This window comes from Vipera ursinii (genome assembly GCF_947247035.1).
Source record: "Vipera ursinii genome assembly, chromosome: 1".
NCBI classification, from domain to species: Eukaryota; Metazoa; Chordata; class Lepidosauria; order Squamata; family Viperidae; genus Vipera; species Vipera ursinii.
This window is the reverse complement of record NC_139512.1, coordinates 42,758,154-42,777,689: the sequence shown is the minus strand read 5'-3', so window position 1 is coordinate 42,777,689 and position 19,536 is coordinate 42,758,154. Positions and strand designations below refer to the sequence as shown.

The following is a 19,536-nucleotide window of genomic DNA, read 5'->3' as shown; positions in this document are numbered from 1 at the left end:
CAAGACTTAACTCAAGATTTAAATCGTAACATTTCTCCAAGCTTCTGCAGATCTCCTTGTGATGACATTGCAGCCCCCACTGTGCTAAACCAAAAATAACATAAATCAAACTACGTTAATTCAGGTATAATCTGTAATTCATATTCCTCATGCAGTACTAGCAACATTACTAAATGTCACTGAACATGGATTACAATTTTTGCTGGCAATCGATGATTTGCTATTACATCAACACTATACAATAGTTTATATTTTTCCTCTGGGTTCCATTACTTAGGTAGGACCTATGAGATGTGCCTTTTCTGTTGCTGCTCCTGTCCTCTGGAACAACAACTTTGGATTTGTCTGGCCCCAACCCTGCTGATCTTTCAAAAGACATTAAAGACTTTTTTTCTCAAGAATTGGATCTGGGGGTGATATGACCTGCTGGATGATATTTCCTGGCACTTTATGCCTATCTACCTCTCTGTTCTGGTTTTTGTTTTATTCTGTGTATTGCTGAGTTATTATTGTTCAATAATGAAGTATGCTGACATGAGATGACTGCCTGGGCAATGTGGGTAGCTATATAAATCAAATAAATAAATAACTCAAACGCGGCAGTGGGAAATCAGACTGTACAGTAGAACAATATAGGCTCAGGAATGGCAAAACGTAGTTCCATGTTTAAGGTGAAGTAAACCAATACAAATATTAAATAAATAAATATTAAATGAAAATTAAAACCAATTTTGTCAAGATCAACATTCTCTTCTAGCATCAAAGGAAACTAATTTTGATAAAAATGAAAACTCTACTTGCTACTCCTATTTATATTTGATTAATTATCGCTGTAGTTTATACTAATACACTGAGTGAAGGTTTGATTTGTTCAGATCTGCTACACCAGATCTGATCTGATTTGATTTGATTACCTCCTCAGAATTCTGATCAACCCTACATTAGTCCCAAACCACAGTGCTTCTCACTGATTTTTTTTTAATCTGGAAGTTATTTCTGCTTTTTTTTCCTCCATGAGTTGCACTGTCAAGCCCCTGTGGGCTTGCTACTAATGGGAGGGGGGAGGGGGGACAAGATCATCGGATGGAGGCGTCCGGAGGCAGAGGATGGGACCAGCAGCAGAGATGGCAGCGACAGCCTTTCCCTCCCTCATACCTGTATGCTGGAAGGGGGACCCTGTGGAACGCAGCTGCGAGGTCGTCCTGCCAAACAGCTGATCGGCACGGAGAAATGGCGGGGAGCTGAAATCCTGCCTCGCTTCCTTGCCACCATACCGGCGCTCATGCCAGATGCTGGCTAGGTGGGTGGGGCCGGCTGGGAGGCATCTATTTAGAGTGCTGGGAGGCGGTTACTCCCAGCACTGACTTTGTTTGCTGTTTGTTTGAATACTACACGGCAGAGCATACAGTAAATAAACTGACCACCTATGAACTCAATGGCTTGTTTCTTGTTGGAGCCAGGGGTGGGGCAAGGACCTCTGACATGCGCTTTCAACTTCAATAGTCCTCCAAACCAGCTCTCAGCTCATGAATGACACAATACTAGGATTCAGTTGGAAATCCCAATATTAGTATTTAATCAGCTTTTTTTCTAGTCCAGGAGTAGGCAACCTCGGCTCTTTTATGACTCATGGACTTCAACTCCCAGAATTCCTGAGCCAGCTATGCTGGCTCAGGAATTCTGGGTGTTGAAGTCCATGAGTCATAAAAGGGCCGAGGTTGCCTACCCCTGGTCTAGTCAATGTAATTGAAAATAACCTAGCTTGAGATTGGATTTTAAGTCCAGTAAAAGACAAATGCTTACACAGTATTCTAAAACATTTTCCCATTGGCTGAAACCATCAGATGTTCAGTCTTTTAAATTTATATAGAGGACTGAGTACAAATCACACAGAAAGAACATTCTTCTCTTAGCACAATTTGTCTCATGGCAACTGATATTTGCACTCAATACTGTAAGATATTTGTCAGCATAACTGTCTTTTCATTTAACACAGAAGGAAAAATTCTGTACACTTATAGTGACAGCGGTAGAATGAAAACCAAACAAAACTGAATTTACCACGGATGATATTGCAGTAAAGCTAAATGGCATTTTAAAGTACAGAAGCAGTCTGTCTATGGAGATTCTAAGTCATCCAGGTCATAGCTGACTCAAAGGTGCTTTTTCAAAAAGCAACTGGACTGTTTTTTCTTAAAGGAAGGAAGGAAGGAAGATGTTTCGTTTCTCATCCAAGAAGCTTCATCAGTTGCCCTTTTCTTTCTCAAGAAAAACAGTCCAATTGAAAAAAGCACCCTTGTTACAGAAGCAATCCTTTTCATCTATAAACCAGATTGCTTCCGCCATCTTTTGAGAGGCAGGAAAGTGCCTCTTTACTGTTTGAGGTGCTATATACAGTTTGTGTTCTCTCCTTACTAAAAAATTTATAACAAGGCTTACTCTGGGTACACCTACTGACTTCTACTACCGTGTTTCCCCGAAAATAAGACCCGGTCTTATACTTTTTTTGCCTCTAAAAGAGGCACCAGATCTTATTTTCGGGGGATGTCTTACCCGCTTACCTTAGGACCACTGCAGCCAGGCCTTCTATGCCCCGACACCTATCGTGCTGCTGCTTGAGTTCTTCTGCGGCCACTTGTGGCCTCACACCACATGGCACATCATGCTGCTACTGCTGCTTGCAGCAGGAGGCCGCGTAGCTCGTGCCGATTGTGCCGCTGTCGCCGCTCGCAGGACGCCATGTGGCTTGTCACGCCAATTACATCTGTGCTGCTGCAAGTGGCAGGAGGCTGCAAAACTCATTGTGCCAATCGTGAGTGTGAAATCGGCACGATGCACCACGTGGCCTCCTGCCATGATTGGCATGATGAACCTTGTGGCCTTTGGCTGTGAGCAGCGGCAGCGGCACGACTGACGTAATACGCCTCGTGTCGAGGTGTGGGAGGCCTGACTGCAGTGGTCCTAAGGTAAGCAGGTGCAGGGCGTGGGGGCAGCTCCATCCCCCCATCCTTGGCCTAGCTTGATTTTTAGGCGTGTCTCTCGCCCCCAAACTAGGGCTAATTTTTGGGTAGGGCTTATTTTCGGGGGAACACAGTAGCTTTGGGAGGCTGAAGCTTAAAACAAGGGGCATTGAGAAGCTTATCTGCAATATCTCAAAAAGACAGCAAGAACCAAGTGTTTTAAATTTTTAAGTAATTCTGAAAAAATGTTCTTTGAAAACTTCATATTAATAGACATTATTTAATGTCTAGTGTTCAGGATATTGAAAGAATAAGCCAATCCTCAATATAAGAAATAAATGGTACCTTTGAGGGCTTATAGCCAAAAAGCATCACTATAGCAACTTTATAATCTTCTCGGCTTAAGTATCCTTTGTTGTTTTCATCACATGCCTCAAATGCCTAAATAAAAAAATAAACATAATTAGGATTTTAAAAGCTCACTATTACTTATCTTGATATATACTAGCACTGTGAAAATCCTTCAAAATGTCCTTCAAAATATATAACATATGCCAATGTTAAAACTTTTAAAGCAACAAAGTCTTTTTAAAGTCTTAGTTAACTGCTTCAGAAGCTGTTCCCGATTCTATCTGTATGTTTGTGCATGAAAGAAACATAGTTATTTTACCATAATTTTAAATTAATTTATTTTTAAACGAAGTGGTTTGCAAACTTAAACAGCTCCATTTTAAAATTTGAAATTTTATTGTCTGTAATGTAATGTATAATGCTATGTATATGCTAGCTAACCCCTGTTCTGTGGGTCATTGTTTCAGAGATATTTCCTTATCCAAACAGTGAAACCAAACGATCACGGGTTGGCAAAAAAACAGTGCAAAAAAGAAACCATCAGAGGCAACTGAACTTTCTTGTTTTTCTTTGAAGACGTTTTGCTTCTCATCCAAGAAGCTTCTTCAGCTCTGATTGGATGATGGGAGTATGAATGGATTTCCAGAAAACATTGCAGACTACAAGAACCATTTGAGCTTCAGTTTGAGATGCAGACAACATAGAGTCATCCCCAACCAGCCTGCACCTATCTTCAACAGTGAAGGGACACAGGGCAGAAAACATCCTGCAGCCAAGAAAGCTGTACACACATTTGCACTACTCAGGTGACCCTGAGGACACAGGTAAACCTCCAAACGGCCTCTGTGACTCTCTAAAATTAATGCAAATGACCAGCTGTCTGCAAGGAATATAAATCCTTCCATTCCCCACCATCCAATCAGAGCTGAAGAAGCTTCTTGGATAAGAAGTGAAACATCTTCAAAGAAAAATCAAGGAAGTCCAGTTGCCTCCTGAAAAAGCACCTTTGGGACAACCATGACTTGGATGACTGAGAATCTCCACAGACACTGCTCTCTTGAGGTTTCTTTCTAACTCTTTTGTCCTCTTCACTTGAAACCAGTGCTTTTTTTGTAAAAGAAAAAGGTGCCGGAACTCACACATGTCATACAATCCACCTTACCTACCCTACAAGGTTCCATCCAAAAAAGGTGCCGGAACTCCGTTCTGAGCGTTCTGTGAGAAAAAAAGCCCTGCTTGAAACTATTTTTTCATCAAAGCTAATGATGCAGTGAATTTGGCAGTCCTAACCATTTAAGACCAATAAAAAAGAGTTTATAATGAAGATTCACAACTTGGAATATCTTTCCTCAACAATTGGTACCTATTATTTTCAGTAGCTGCTAAAATAATCACAACATAAGAAAATGTCAAAGCAAATCCTGAACTGAATAATAGTGGTAATGCAGTTCAGAAATACTTTTGATATTCTTTGAATGTATATGAAAGAGATTAGAGAAAGTACACATGAATCTAATAATGCTGTAATTCTCATTAAATAAAGATCTCAGCCTCTTTTAGTTACATGCAGCAATCATGCAGCAACATGCTTTAAAATAATCCAAAGAGAAAAGAAAAATGACAAATTGCCTACTGATCATCACTAGAAACACTTTGTGAAGAAAACTGTTAATGAAATCCATGAACAAATTATCAAGTCCTGAAAACACACCAGGGCTACTTCAGAGTCTTTGAATAACGATTAAAAGAAACAACCAATAAGCTTTGTTATTTTAAATTTTAGATATCAATTACAAATTCATTCGAGATTATAAGACTTGAGTGAGCATAAAGCAATTATCACATTCTAGACAACTGGGAAAGATGGATATAATTCTAACTTTCATTGAAATTTTAATACTGATGTTAGTACAATCCATAAACAAGCTTCCTACCTGGCTAGAATAAAACTTTAAAAATCCCCATCTTCCAGGCATAATGCATGTCTAAAAATGTAACATCATTACATTAATTCAGATTAAAGTTCATTCAATATATGGTGTATGCCCATGGTATCACATAGTACAGAAACAGCACTAATTGATGATCTTTGATGATGCATCTGTCCTGGTTGATCTCTCAATCATGATATCCTTCTGGACCAACTATGGGCTTTGGGATTATGAGAAATGATGCCGCAGTGATATTAGGTCATCCATCAGTATGGGGTTAGGTAAAATCAATAAACTGATTATGGTTCTACGTCTGAGACCCTATTCAACCAAGTAATATTGTCAAAGTTTAGTCCTAGTTCTTGGAATCTGCGATGATCTGGATGGAGGCAACAAACTCAAGCTCAAACCTGGGTTCATGAACTTACCATTCCTAGGGATTTTGCAATTAATACACCTCTATATAGAATTGATATGCAATTTGGAGAAGTTCTTGGATTCACTGTTTCAGTTTAAGGAGCAAGTTGCAGATTTATACAAATCCAACTTGTGCACCAGTTCTACCCATTCCTGAACTGAGGGCCCTATTCACAACCATTCATGCATTAGCCACCCCTCATTTGGATTCTGGCAAATCACTTTACTTGAGTACGCCCTTAAAATCCATTTGGAAATTTTAACTGGTGCAGAAAAAGGCAGTACAAGCAGATTATGATATATCCATATAAACCACTCTACCACTACCAGCAGGCTTCCAGGTGTAATTTAATGTGCTGATTGTCATATATAAAGCCTTTCATGTCTTAGGCTCTGTTATTTGATGGACTACTTTTTCCCTTGGCTTCTGCCTATATGAAGAATAACTGCAGGAACCAGGTGTATTTAATTTATTTAAAAGAAGGATTAGCAATATCTTCCAATATCTAAGGGGCTGCCTCAAAGAAGAGGGAGTCAAGCTATTTTTCGAAAGCATCTGAAGCCAGAACAATAAGCAATGGATGGAAACTAATCAAGGAGAGAACCAATCTAGAAATAAGGAGAAATTAATTAGAATAATTAATCAGTGGAACAGCTTGCCTTCAGAAGTTGTCGGTGCTCTCTCACTGAAGGCTTTTAAGAAAAGACTGAACAACCATTTGTCTGAAATGTTAAGGGTCTGCTGCTTGACCAGGAGGTTAGATTAGAACAGAAGCCCCAACCCCAATCCATAGACTGGCACCAGGTTGCAGCATGCCAGCAACCAGGCTGCGCAAACAAGTGAAGCCCCATTCACAGGATGCAGGCATGTGAAACCACATCCCTCCAGTTTGTGGAAAAAAACTCTCTCCTGTTGAACTGGCCCGTTGCCCAGATTAAAAGATCTCCAAGGTCTTCCAACTCTGTTGTTGTTATAATCTGTTAATCTGACAGTTCCCATACTTTCGATCACATCTTTCAAGCATGCCTCTCTTACTTGATTTGATGGAGCAGGCAGACATACCGGTAATTGGGAAGAGGCAGTCCCACAGTTTACTACTCATGTTTGTTTGTTTGTTTGTTTATTTATTTATTGGACTTATATCCCGCCCTATCTCCCGAGGGACTCAGGGCGGCTAACAACAACAAAAATTAAAGGTCTCTGTACAGTAAATTAAAATTTAAAATTGAAATAAATTAAAGATTAGAGTTAAAATTGTAAACATAATTAAAATCCCTGTCAGTCCAGGTCAGCCAGGTGGAAAAGGAGTGTTTTGAGGCCGCGGCGAAAGGACCGGAGATCTTGGGCCATCCGAAGCTCAGGGGGGAGCTGGTTCCACAGGGCTGGCACTCCCACAGAGAAGGCTCTTCCCCTGGGGGTTGCAAGCCGACATTGTCTAGCCGACGGTACCCTGAGGAGGCCTTCTCTGTGTGAGCGTACTGGGCGATGGGAATTCGTTCCCGGCAGCAGATGGTCCTGCAAGTATCCCGGGCCTAAGCCATGTAGGGCTTTAAAGGTAAGTACCAGCACCTTAAATCTCACCCGGAGGGCAACCGGTAGCCAATGCAGCTCACGCAGGAGGGGTGTAATATGGGAGTATCGGGGTGCTCCCATCACTACCCGTGAAGCTGCACTCTGCACCAGTTGAAGCTTCCGGGTGGTCTTCAAGGGCAGCCCCATGCAGAGAGCATTGCAGTAGTCTATACGGGAGGTAACGAGTGTGTGGGTGACTGTACGTAGGGCATCTCGGTCCAAAAAGGGGCGCAACTGTTCCATGTCAGGCTTTACAGGGGAGAACCAGCACTTCATATTGCACTTGGAAACATATCAGGAGCTTAAGGATATGTTGAGTAGCACCCATAACTGCCTGTCCTGCTGCATTCTGGGCCAGCTGAAGTTTCTGGAAATTCTTCTAAGGAGAATGCATACTTGGGATAGTGCATTGCAGGATCCACTCCGGAGGCCATCAAGGCAGTTCCTCCCAGTCCAGGAAAGGGTACAATTGGCACACAAGACGGTTGTATTTTGGCATGTGTTTGGGGGAAACTGTTTTTTTTTCCCTTCTTCTTCTAGTGCAGGGGTAGGCAACCTCGGCTCTTTTATGACTCGTGGACTTCAACTCCCAGAATTCCTGAGCCAGCTTGGCTGGCTCAGGAATTCTGGGAGTTGAAGTCCATGAGTCATAAAAGAGCCGAGGTTGCCTAACCCCTGTTCTAGTGTTTCCTTGGAATGTATCCTTCGCAAGTTGCATTGGTAGGGTTAAGGATCTTTAGCAGTTGGGGATCTTTAGATAAAAGCCCCATTTAAACTACCTACCTTAACCCATCGCTTCTTGCGGTACTTCTCGGCTGGGCAATCTTTCGATTTCGCTGCTTCTTTAGGAGCTGCGCACATTGCCAGCAGCAGAGGCACCGCCAAACTAGCACGAAGCTCTCCTTAGCAACGGAGCCACACTTCACACACAAAACGCGGGTTTGCCAGCGGCAGAAGGTGTGAGAAAGACCCGTTGGAGGAATCGGGCGGGGGGGGGGAAATAAAGCCGGTGGTTCATATCGTTAAGTTCTTGATAAACGGCCCGATCATCGGTAGCAACGGGCTGTCCATCATGGGCTCAAAGCTTTACCCGGAAGAGGAAGTATTTTTCTCCCTTGTTCTCTTTTTAAGTTTCACTGGTGGACTGGCTAGTGAAGAAGAAGTTCCCTCCTGGGGTGTTTTGGGGAGTTATTTTCTCTTTCTTGACGTCTGCTTTCTTCCACTTGGAGCTTGTTCAGGTTTAATTTCTGGCGCGCAGTGCAGCTGCGGTTCCCTGCCTTATACCAGGAGTAGGCAACCTCGGCTCTTTTATGACTCATGGACTTCAACTCCCAGAAATCCTGAGTCAGTTATGCTATGCTATGCTGACTCAGGAATTCTGGGAGTTGAAGTCCATGAGTCATAAAAGAGCCGAGGTTGCCTACCCTTGCCTTATACCAGGGGTAGGCAACCTTGGCTCTTTTATGACTCAAGGACTTCAACTCCCAGAATTCCTGAGTCAGTTATGCTATGCTATGCTGACTCAGGAATTCTGGGAGTTGAAGTCCATGAGTCATAAAAGAGCCGAGCTTGCCTACCCTTGCCTTATTATACGAACAGATAGATCCCGCGATGGTTCCAAAGTGTGCGACGTGGCTAGCGATGGATTTAAGTATATAGAAGTGGCGAACGATTATTATTATTTTTTTTAAAAAAAAACAACTAAATTCAGAACGTTGAATTATCCTCCTGTACTGCCTCCTGCCCGGCATGTTTGATTAATCTCTTTTATATCGATTACGGCTTGCCCCTGGTGAACTAAAAAGATAGAAAACGAGTTTGCCTGTTGCAGACTTAACTGCTTTTAGGAACGGAGGGCAAGGAGTGTGTAAACAACCGAATACGGTTGCAATTCTCTTTGGATGGCCCTGAATGGGAATGTGCGAAAGCCGAAGGCATATAGCATGATAGCTAATTGACTGAAGGGGCTTCTGCACTGTGAGAAGGTGGGAGAAGTAGTCTCCTCGCTCCTTTTCCGAGAGGTTTCTTTCTTTCCCCTCCCCCCCCCTTTGATACAGGCTATCATGTTTCAGGAAAGTCAGCATGGGAAATGGACATTGTCCAGTAGTGAAGACAGTATGGACGAGTTAGCTGATTCTGAGAAGCCTTCTACCTCTGTGATGCAGAGAGGTCAGGAAAGTAAAGAGAGTAGCCACTCTTGCTCGGAGGCAAGGAAAGCTGCTCACAAGAGAAAAATGTCTCCTCTGAAACATGTAGCTGGAAACTTTCCACAGGAGGAGGAGGCCTCAGATCAGAAATCTGCCCGGGAAGACTTTGGCTGGTATCTTTCCAGTAGTGAAGATGAGGATCTTAAAGCCTCAAGTGGAAATAGAGATGCAGTAAATACAGTCAGAAAAGCAGAGAGGGATACACCCATGGAGCTACCAATAACTTGTAAGGCTTCATCAAGTTACAAGTCTGCAGACCCATCTGAAGTGCAGGACACATGGGATCTGTTGAATGGGCAGAACCCTTTCAGATTCTTCCTCACTAAAGTCAAAGGAATTAAGTCAAAATACAATTCTGGAGCCCTTCATATAAAAGGTAAGCAATATCAAGGGAAAAATACTATGGGGAAGATGTACCTAAAAGTGCTAGAAGATGCTTTGTTTTTCTAAAACAATTATACATGTTGTAGCTGGCATATAAGCAATGTAATGCAGTAACAACCTGATACCCTAACATTATACCCAGGGAAACTTTGCCACCTGATCAAGCTTCCTATATGTTAATTTTTAAAAAACAATTGATTAAAAAGAATGGGAAACTAGCAGCTGTAGAATATCAGTCTCAAGGATAGTCTGCATTTTCAACAATGCCTCTGGGCTCCACATAGACCTTAAAGGTATTAGAAACTAAATTGGTGGGTTCTTCAAAATGTTCCTACTGACCCAGAAAGCCTGGAACAGCTTAAGAATTTCTTACATAATTACCAAATTGGCTTCAACAATCAATTATATTATGACCAAAAGGCCCAAACAGTTGAATTTTTCTGAGTTTTATGATTGGCATTGCAAAATACAAATGAACTCAATTGAAAATAATAAAAAATAAAATATAGAAACAATAGAATTGCTAAATCTTCGATATCTGTGATGGTTTGTTTTTGTAAGTTATATTTTTTAAAATGTATTTATCAAAGATACTAAACACATATCTTAATTTAATGCCTTCCTTATTTTGCTACCAGCATATGCCAATTGGTTAATTTGCAGGCAGATTCTGTTCTTATCATATTTTAGTTGAATATTTTGCTAGAAACATTCAAAATAAGGCCCAACAAGTCCAAGTTCTAATATTGTTGAAATTATGGCTGCAAAAACCTTGCCAACATGTACTGAGACACTCTTCTGAACCTGCAACTTAGACTGTGACAGTTCTGATGTTCTTGGAAATGAATACTCAAACTGAACATTGTGATTAGCTTTTTAGTTATGGACCAGAAAATCTTAATTTTGTTTAAATAAATCGTGAAATTTAAGCAAGCTGCATATTTTCTAATTTGGATAAACTTAAATATTGCTATTAGTTGAAAATAGACCCAGTTACTTTCAGTTGGCTGCAGTGGGGGAGACTTTTTGTTGCAATTTAACATGTAACCTGCATGTGGCATGTGAATTGCATTTACAAAATATATTAAACGATGGTTTAACCAGTGTAAATAAATAAAAATAAAAGCAGTTGGCTGGACTCACTCAGCGTGGTAAACATTCTTAACCATGAACCAGAAAATTATGTCACTGATTTTGTGTTTGGAATAAACATTTCTTGCTGTCATGTGTGTGTTCCTACATCATGGTATAAGTCCTGTAATTAGTTTGGTTTGAATTTCCTGTAATGTATGAACCTGACCTAGGCAAAATCTAGGCTTAGTTGCTTGATGTTGTTACCCATTTCAATAGATATGCTTACTATACTTGCAATACATCTTTTTTTCTTATAACAGATATTTTATCTCCTCTTTTTGGGACCCTTGTATCTTCTGCTCAGGTACATTTTATTTTCTTGTCCTTTTAAAATAAAAAGGGAGATCTTTTCTGCAGTAATCTCAAAATTCAGAATAGTCTTGTGGAAATGTATAATTAAAATAGCTCTGTATTTTAAAAAGGTCCAAAAGCCATGGTAGAATGATAATTTTATTAAAAACAGCATCACAAAATAGGTGGTAGTTCTAAAAGACATTAAATCTTGTGTGTATGTGTGTGTGTGTGTATACGGCTAACCTTTTATTTCAGTGGTACTAAAGAATAAGTATCATTTATGAGTTTAGTTAGATATTCACTAGAAATCTATTAACTAGAGGTGGCAAATCAATATTTGTAATGTTTTAACTTAAGAACTACTTTTGTAGTCCTGATCATTAATGCTTGTCAGGATCTCTGAATGTAAAAGTCTAACCAAACTAATTATGATATTTTTAATGTGTTTTTAAATTTTCTTAATTAGGAACCCAGACTTACTATTCTACAGTAAATCAAGTGTGCAATTAGGCTCAGTTAGGAGAAACTATGATATCTCAAAATCCTGGCTTAAATTTTTCATCTGTTTTTGTACATTGTATAGAATGGCATTTGTTAATTTTTTAATATATTATTAGAATGTTTGTGTTTTTATGGATAAGGCACCATACAAGTCTGTATAAACATAGGTACAACTTCTAACATGCTGTCATTCATAGGCATAATATTGCATTCCCTTCCCTTTTGATTTCTAAGAACTATTTTCATTTTTTTTCCCATGGCAAAGTTTAATTTTTGTATAGATGTGGAATGGCTGGTCCAGCAATATCCAAAGGAATTCAGGTACATAAAAGAGCTTCAGTGTTTAATTTCAGCTTCCATTTCATATTTTTAATTCATGCATCCTAAGTTTACTGTTGTGGTCAGTATTGTGGGATAAATGTTATTTGCTACACTGAATAAGAAAAATGAGCTTAAGAATACAGCAACAGTATCAATGCTTCATGAGAAGATGCCACTCTTTGAAGAAAACAAAGAGAAAACGTATTTTTACACTGAAGAACTTTAAATTTTTAGCACAACTTTTATTTAATAATATAACATTTGATATATATTTATAAAAATATTTTCTCTTAAATAATTTATAATCTTAATTTAAAATAGTCACATTGAAGCAATGGCTATTTTCAGTGCTTTCTGGTAGAAAGGTAGCATTTACATGTAGTCCCCACTCTGTGTAAGATTTCTGTTCTAGAGAACTTAGGTAAGTTGACGTTTAGGTTCCTTGAGTTGTGCATTGTGCAGAAAAAAGCAGGGGTTATTTTCATAACTCTTTCTGTCATGTTCAAATTATGTTATTCAAGGGTGATAGAACCCAGAGATTGTTACTTGCCTACCTGGTATTCAGATACAAGAAATCGTAGCCAGTATTGGCTGACAGATATGATAGAAAATTCTGGAGATGGAGTCCCAGTGCACTGTGAAACAAGTTTCTCCGATCTATGTACAAAGTTGAGCAACACATAGAAAAGGGAACCACCTCTTTTCCTTCCCTATGAATTCTGTAAGGAAATACATCTGTTCATTTTTGTTCCCTTTAATTTTTCCTACCAATCTTTTTAAATTGTGGGGTGGTAAATTGTGTTCTCCTCCTTAAATCATCACATTTATGAAGATGGGGTTGAAGACAAATGGAAGGGAAACTGGAGAGTGGTTACAAATTTCTTTCAGAGTTTAGAATGGGAAAGGGAGGATACTATACCTGATTTTGTGCTTGCTGTGCATAGGAGCTTTCTTCGTGCTTGCATTTGCTTTCCGGGGAATACTACCTAATTATACAATGTTAGAGGTTAGCATTTTTGAAAGTGGGAAGATAAAGTTGACCCTCCCATGCTGCTGTGAATGCAGATTGCATTTTTAAAGTGGAAGGAAAAAACATGTGAATAAAGCATTTCATAATTATACTTGAAAATTTAGCTCAACATATTTCTAAAATAATTAAGATGTTTCAAATAAGTAATAATTAGAGACTTGTGCAAGTGAATTTTTATTTTATTTTTTAATCTTAGGGACAAACCTTTATTAATAGTCCATGGAGAGAAGCGAGAATCCAAGGCTGAGCTACATGAAGATGCTCACCCATATAAAAATGTTCGTTTATGCCAGGTAATTACTTTTACTACATTTACCAAAAGTATATAGTACTCTAGCCTTAAGATACTATTCTGTAAATTCATCATCTAGCAAGCATGCTCAAAAACTCCTTCCCCCCAATGTCTTCATGTTCAACTTTTGAATTTTGTTTTTCTGTGTAGCATAAGTCTTAATGTGATTATGTAAAGCTTTTATTCTGTTTTTTAAAAAATACTGTGTTTCCCCAGAAATAAGACCCAGTCTTATTTTATTTTTTCCTCCAAAAGAGGCACCAGGTCTTTTCCACTCACCTGGCAGCGGCCGCATCAACAGCCCCGCCCAGCCAGCCCACTACTTCTGCAGCCAAAGGAGCAGCTTCATTCTGCAGCTGAGAATGAAACTCTGGCCTACATTTTGCAGTCAGAGGCCTTTCCGAAAGGTCTCAGCAGCCGAGAACCGAGCTACGGAAAGGCCTCTGACTGCAAAATGCAGGCCGGGGGACACCGCAGAAGAAATGGGGTGGCAAGGAGAGGCAGGTGTCAATTCATGGGAGGCCTAGTAAGTGGGTGCGGGGCATGTAGGGCAGCTTTGCCCCCCTACCCCCTACCCTAGCTTGATTTTTAGGCATGCATCTCGCCCCCCCCCCCAAACTAGGGCTTATTTTGAGGGTAGGGCTTATATTAGGCCCATCCTCAAAAATCAAGCTAGAGCTTATTTTCAGCATAGGTCTTACTTTCATGGAAACAATTCATTATAACACAATATTAAAAAATTGAAGTATAATGAAAGGCACTAGTAGTATGAAGGATGTCTTTTTCCTAATTTTTCATGTTCTCTAATGTTTGTATCTCTTTTTTCTTGCATAATAAATTTGCCTGGGTGACCTTGGGCCACTAACACACTCTCAGCCCAACTCACCTCATAGGGTGGCTATTGTGGGAGAAAGGCATGTTTTCTGCATTGCGCTATTTCTAAAAATAATAAAGGCAAGATATAGATAAAATAATGTTCTACTTAAACCTTCCCCAACTTGGCATTTTTTGTCTATATTAGGACTGCAATTCTCAAAATTCCCAGTAATTACGACTATAGCTAGTATTTGCTGGAAACATTGGAAATTGCAGCTTCAGCTCATCTGGATGGCGGTGGCTTTGAAATACAATCTGAGAAATTTGAAATGAATGTGTGACAATTGTACAAAATGATTTGAAATATCTTTGAATCAAAGATTATATTGTGTAGTATTAGCTATAAGAAGTCTATTGTGCAGTTTGTGCAGCAGCCACTGGAGAGCAGTAAAATAAAGCAAAAGGATATTTTTTTTCGTATCATTTCCATATAATGACAGGGCCCCTATAATGAAAAACGTATTTTTAAACAATATTCTTGTTGTAGGCAAAATTGGATATTGCCTTTGGAACCCACCACACGTAAGTAATTTATCATAAACGCTGAATGTCTGCCACAGAAATATCTTAATTACTTTGATAAATGCCACTGCAATTTAGAAATAATTCAAATGTGTTTGGGTACTGAGAAAATACAAATAAAATGCCAATTATCTTGGCATAAATACCAATTACCTCTTCTATTTATTTTCTCGATTGCTTTTGCTTTTGCTTTGTTTTAGGGTAATTTTTGAATAATAAACCTAATTCATTTAGTATTCCCCTTCCAGAGTTCTCAAAAGTAGCTACTTGGTGAAGGCTCCTTGAGAGTGCTATCAATATATGGGAAGGTTTTCTCCTGCTTTATTATAAGATGATGAGCTTATAATAAAAGGTACAATCCTATAAATCTCAACCTATAAATATAGGTGTCAGCTATACTAATGGTTTATTTAAAATAATTCAAGCTTATATTGCCTTCAGATACATTTTAATATTGATGTGTTTTGCGTCAGATGCAGCTGGACCTCAGTTACATTTGTACATATAGTTACATACATGGTCTTACAACCATGGATGCTTTGAAAATGTATCAGAAGGAGGACTTTAATGAGTGGATTTCATTTTAAAAATTTGGGTTTTCTTCTCAGGCGTTCACAAAAGCCTTAAAAGGGATAGGTTTGTTTTAATGAATAGCAGATAGATGATCCACTAGTGCAAGACCCAAAGCACTTTTTATAACTGTCATGAATACATACATAAATACATGCCAATTGCCAAGCTCTCAAATTTTGATCACATGTCTATGTGGATGCAGTTAAACCAAACCCAAACCTGGCACCATAGCTAAACTTTCACATGCAGCCCAAAATTTCATCTCATTAATCTCATTTTATCCCGAGTGGTAGAGCTCCCGAGTGGTAGAGCTCCAGAGGTGGAGCTCTCACCTCACAATCAGGAGGCTGTGAGTTTGATCCTAGGTAACGGCAGATATTTTTGTTTCTTGGCGCAAAGAGAAAATATCTAGTGCGAACTCCATGTAGGCATCAGGAAGGGCATGTGGCCAGTAAACGCTCAGCTCTATTCAGCCACCCCAACTCCACCCCGATGCAAAGGATTACATGATTGTTTTTTAAAAAATATCCTAACCCAGTGCATAGGAGAAAAGCCAAGCCTTAAATGTTCTTCAGAACATTAAAAGGGTGAGGGCCTACTGAATTTCAAGAAAAAAGAGTGTTCTATATGGCAGGGGCTGCTAGAGAAAAGGCATGTTTCCTAGGTCCCATAAGATGGCAACATTTAAAAGAGGGAACTAGGAATATGCTCATTCCACCCAATCTGGTAGGACAGGCAAATATCCTGATTTTTTATTTTATTTATTCATATCTCACCATTATTTTTACAAATAACTCAAAGTGGTTCTTGAGACAGTCCTGTGGATAGCCTGGTCCCATGCAATAAAGGATTTTAATGGTAGTAACCAGCACCTGAAATGGTTAGTAATCAGCACCTGGAATTGTACCCTGTGTTCCTACGTTTAAGTTACAAAAAATTGGCATGATTGAATGACCCCAAAATGTTTGCCTTGTTTTAGCTAAATAGCACTGTTGTTGTTAGTTGCGAAGTTGTGTCCGACCCATCGCGACCCTATGGACAATGTTCCTCCAGGCCTTCCTGTCCTCTACCATCTTCTGGAGTCCATCTAAGCTCACGCCTACTGCTTCAATGACTCCATCCAGCCACCTCATTCTCTGTCGTCCCCTTCTTCTATTGCCCTCAATCTTTCCCAGCATTAGGCTCTTCTCCAGTGAGTCCTTCCTTCTCATTAGGTGGCCAAAGTATTTGAGTTTTAGCTTCAGGATCTGGCCTTCTAAAGAACAGTCAGGGTTGATCTCCTCTAGGACTGACCGGTTTGATCGCCTTGCAGTCCAAGGAACTCGCAGGAGTCTTCTCCAGCACCATAGTTCAAAGGCTTCAATTCTTTGGCGCTCAGCCTTTCTTATGGTCCAGCTTTCACTGCCATACATTGCAACTGGGAAGACCATAGCCTTGACTATACACACTTTTGTTGACAGGGTGATATCTCTGCTTTTTAGTGTGCTGTCTAGATTTGCCATGGCTTTCCTCCCAAGGAGCAAGCGTCTTTTAATTTCTTGGCTACAGTCCCCATCTGCAGTGATCTTGGAGCCCAGGAAAATAAAATCTGTCACTACCTCCATTTCTTCCCCATCTATTTGCCAGGAATTGAGAGGGCCAGATGCCATGATCTTGGTTTTCTTAATGTTTAGTTTCAACCCAAGTTTTGCACTCTCCTTCTTCACCCGCAACAAGAGGCTCTTTAGTTCCTCTTCACTTTCTGCCATTAGAGTGGTATCATCTGCATATCTTAGGTTGTTGATGTTTCTTCCAGAAATCTTAATTCCAACTTTTGATTCATCTAGCCTTGCCTTTCTCATGATGTGCTCTGCATATAAGTTAAATAGGCAAGGCGACAGTATACAGCCTTGCCGGACTCCTTTCCCAATTTTGAACCAATCAGTGGTTCCGTGTCCAGTTCTTACTGTTGCTTCTTGGCCCGCATATAGATTTCTCAAGAGACAAATAAGATGGTCTGGTAAGCCCATCTCTTTAAGGACTTGCCAGAGTTTGTTATGATCCACACAATCAAAGGCTTTAGCATAGTCAATGAAGCAGAAGTAGATGTTTTTCTGGAACTCTCTAGCTTTCTCCATGATCCAGCGTATGTTAGCAATTTGATCTCTAGTTCCTCTGCCTCTTTGAAATCCTGCCTGTACTTCTGGTAGTTCTCGATCCACATACTGCTGGAGTCTAGCTTGTAGAATTTTAAGCATAACTTTACTAGCATGAGAAATGAGTGCAATGGTGCGATAGTTTGAACATTCTTTGGCACTGCCTTTCTTTAGAATTGGAATGTAAACTGATCTTTTCCAATCCTGTGGCCACTGTTGAGTTTTCCAAATTTGCTGGCAAATTGAGTGTAGCACTTTTACTGCATTGTCTTTTAAGATTTTGAATAGCTCAGCTGGAATACTGTCACCTCCACTAGCTTTGTTGTTGCTCAGCTTTTCTAAGGCCCACTTCACTTCACATTCTAGGATGTCTGGCTCGAGGTCAGTGACCACCTCATTGTGATTATCAGGGACGTTAAGCTCATTCTTGTATAGTTCTTCTGTGTAATTTTGCCACCTCTTCTTAATCTCTTCTGCCTCTGTTAGGTCCCTGCCATTTTGGTCCTTTATCATGCCCATTTTTGCATGAAACGTTCCCTTCATCTCTCCAATTTTCTTGAAAAGATCTCTGGTCCTCCCTATTCTATTGTTTTCTTCTATTTCTTTGCATTGTTCATTTAAGAAGGCATTCTTATCTCTTGTAGCTATTCTTTGAAATTCTGCATTTAATTGGGCATATCTTTCTTTTTCTCCCTTGCCTTTCGCTTCCCTCCTTTCCTCAGCTATTTGCAAAGCTTCCTCAGACAGCGATTTTGCTTTCTTGCATTTCTTTTTCTTTGGGATGGTTTTGGTTGCTACCTGTTGTACAATGTTGCGAACCTCTGTCCATACTTCTTCAGGCACTCTGTCTATCAGATCTAATTCCTTAAATCTATTTGTAACCTCTACTGTATATCCAACAGGGATATGATTTAATTCATACCTGACTGGCCTAGCGCTTTTCCCTACTTTCTTTAATTTAAGCCTAAACTTTGCAACAAGAAGCTCATGGTCTGAGCCACAGTCAGCTCCTGGTCTTGTTTTTACTGACTGTATAGAGCTTCTCCATCTTTGGCTGCAGAGCATATAGTCAATCTGATTTCTGTGTTGACCGTCTGGTGATGTCCATGTGTAAAGCCGTCTCTTGGGTTGTTGGAAAAGAGTGTTTGCTATGACCATCGTATTCTCTTGACAAAATTCTATCAGCCTGTGCCCTGCTTCATTTTGTACTCCAAGGCCAAACTTGCCTGTTATTCCAGTTATCTTTTGGCTTCCTACTTTAGCATTCCAATCCCCCATGATGATAAGGACATCATTTCTGGGTGTTAGTTCTATAAGGTGCTGTAGGGCTTCATAGAACCGGTCAATTTCATCCTCTTCAGCACCGGTGGTTGGGGCATAGACTTGGACTACTGTGATATTGAATGGTTTGCCTTGGATTCGAACTGAGATCATTCTGTCATTTTGAGGATTGTATCCCAGTATTGCTTTTCCTATTCTTTTATTGACTATGAAAGCTACTCCATTTCTTCTGAGGGATTCTTGCCCGCAGTAGTATACCTGATGGTCATCTGAATTAAATTCACCCATTCCTGTCCATTTTAGTTCGCTGATACCTAAGATGTCAATGTTTAGTCTTGTCATCTCTTGTTTGACCACGTCCAGCTTTCCTTGATTCATGGATCTTACATTCCAGGTTCCTATGGAGAAAAAATCTTTACAGCATCGGACTTTCCTTTCACCACCAGACATATCCACAGCTGAGCATCCTTTCCGCTTTGGCCCAGTCGCTTCATTCTTTCTGGCGCTACTAGTACTAGCCCTCTGCTCTTCCCCAGTAGCATATTGTATTGGACGCCTTCCGACCTGAGGGGCTCATCTTCCAGCGTCATATTGTTTTGCCTTTTGGTACTGTCCATAGGGTTTTCATGGCAAAGATACTGGAGTGGGTTGCCATTTCCTTCTCCAGTGGATCACGTTTTGTCAGAACTCTCTGCTATGACCTGTCCGTCTTGGGTGGCCCTGCACGGCATAGCTCATAGCTTCATTGAATTAC

The 19,536-nt window shown here is 40.1% G+C and overlaps 2 protein-coding genes across 9 annotated transcripts in view; one reads left to right on the top strand and one right to left on the bottom strand.

The window, feature by feature from the left end:
* The window catches only part of EFCAB11 (EF-hand calcium binding domain 11), a 54,183-nt gene extending 45,608 nt beyond the window's left edge, over nucleotides 1-8,575 (bottom strand). For 2 of the 5 annotated variants that reach the window (XM_083350221.1, XM_083350222.1), the window contains exons 1-2: nucleotides 8,016-8,575; nucleotides 3,306-3,401 (exon numbers count right to left, since the gene is read on the bottom strand). In XM_083350221.1, the coding sequence (XP_083206347.1) occupies nucleotides 3,306-3,401; nucleotides 8,016-8,093 (174 nt within the window). In that variant the 5' untranslated portion in view covers nucleotides 8,094-8,575. Of the gene's footprint in view, nucleotides 1-3,305; nucleotides 3,402-7,628; nucleotides 7,708-8,015 lie in introns of those variants that run through there. The other 3 variants (XM_083350220.1, XM_083350224.1, XM_083350223.1) reach the window with 3 other exon arrangements.
* Nucleotides 8,576-8,869: 294 nt separating this feature from the next.
* Nucleotides 8,870-19,536, top strand: part of TDP1 (tyrosyl-DNA phosphodiesterase 1) — a 31,220-nt gene continuing 20,553 nt past the window's right edge. For all 4 annotated transcript variants that reach the window (XM_083350217.1, XM_083350216.1, XM_083350215.1 and 1 more), the window contains exons 1-5: nucleotides 8,870-9,815; nucleotides 11,218-11,261; nucleotides 12,018-12,073; nucleotides 13,300-13,396; nucleotides 14,759-14,793. In XM_083350217.1, coding sequence (XP_083206343.1) covers nucleotides 9,296-9,815; nucleotides 11,218-11,261; nucleotides 12,018-12,073; nucleotides 13,300-13,396; nucleotides 14,759-14,793 — 752 coding nt within the window. In that variant the 5' untranslated portion in view covers nucleotides 8,870-9,295. The remainder of the gene's footprint in view (nucleotides 9,816-11,217; nucleotides 11,262-12,017; nucleotides 12,074-13,299; nucleotides 13,397-14,758; nucleotides 14,794-19,536) is intronic.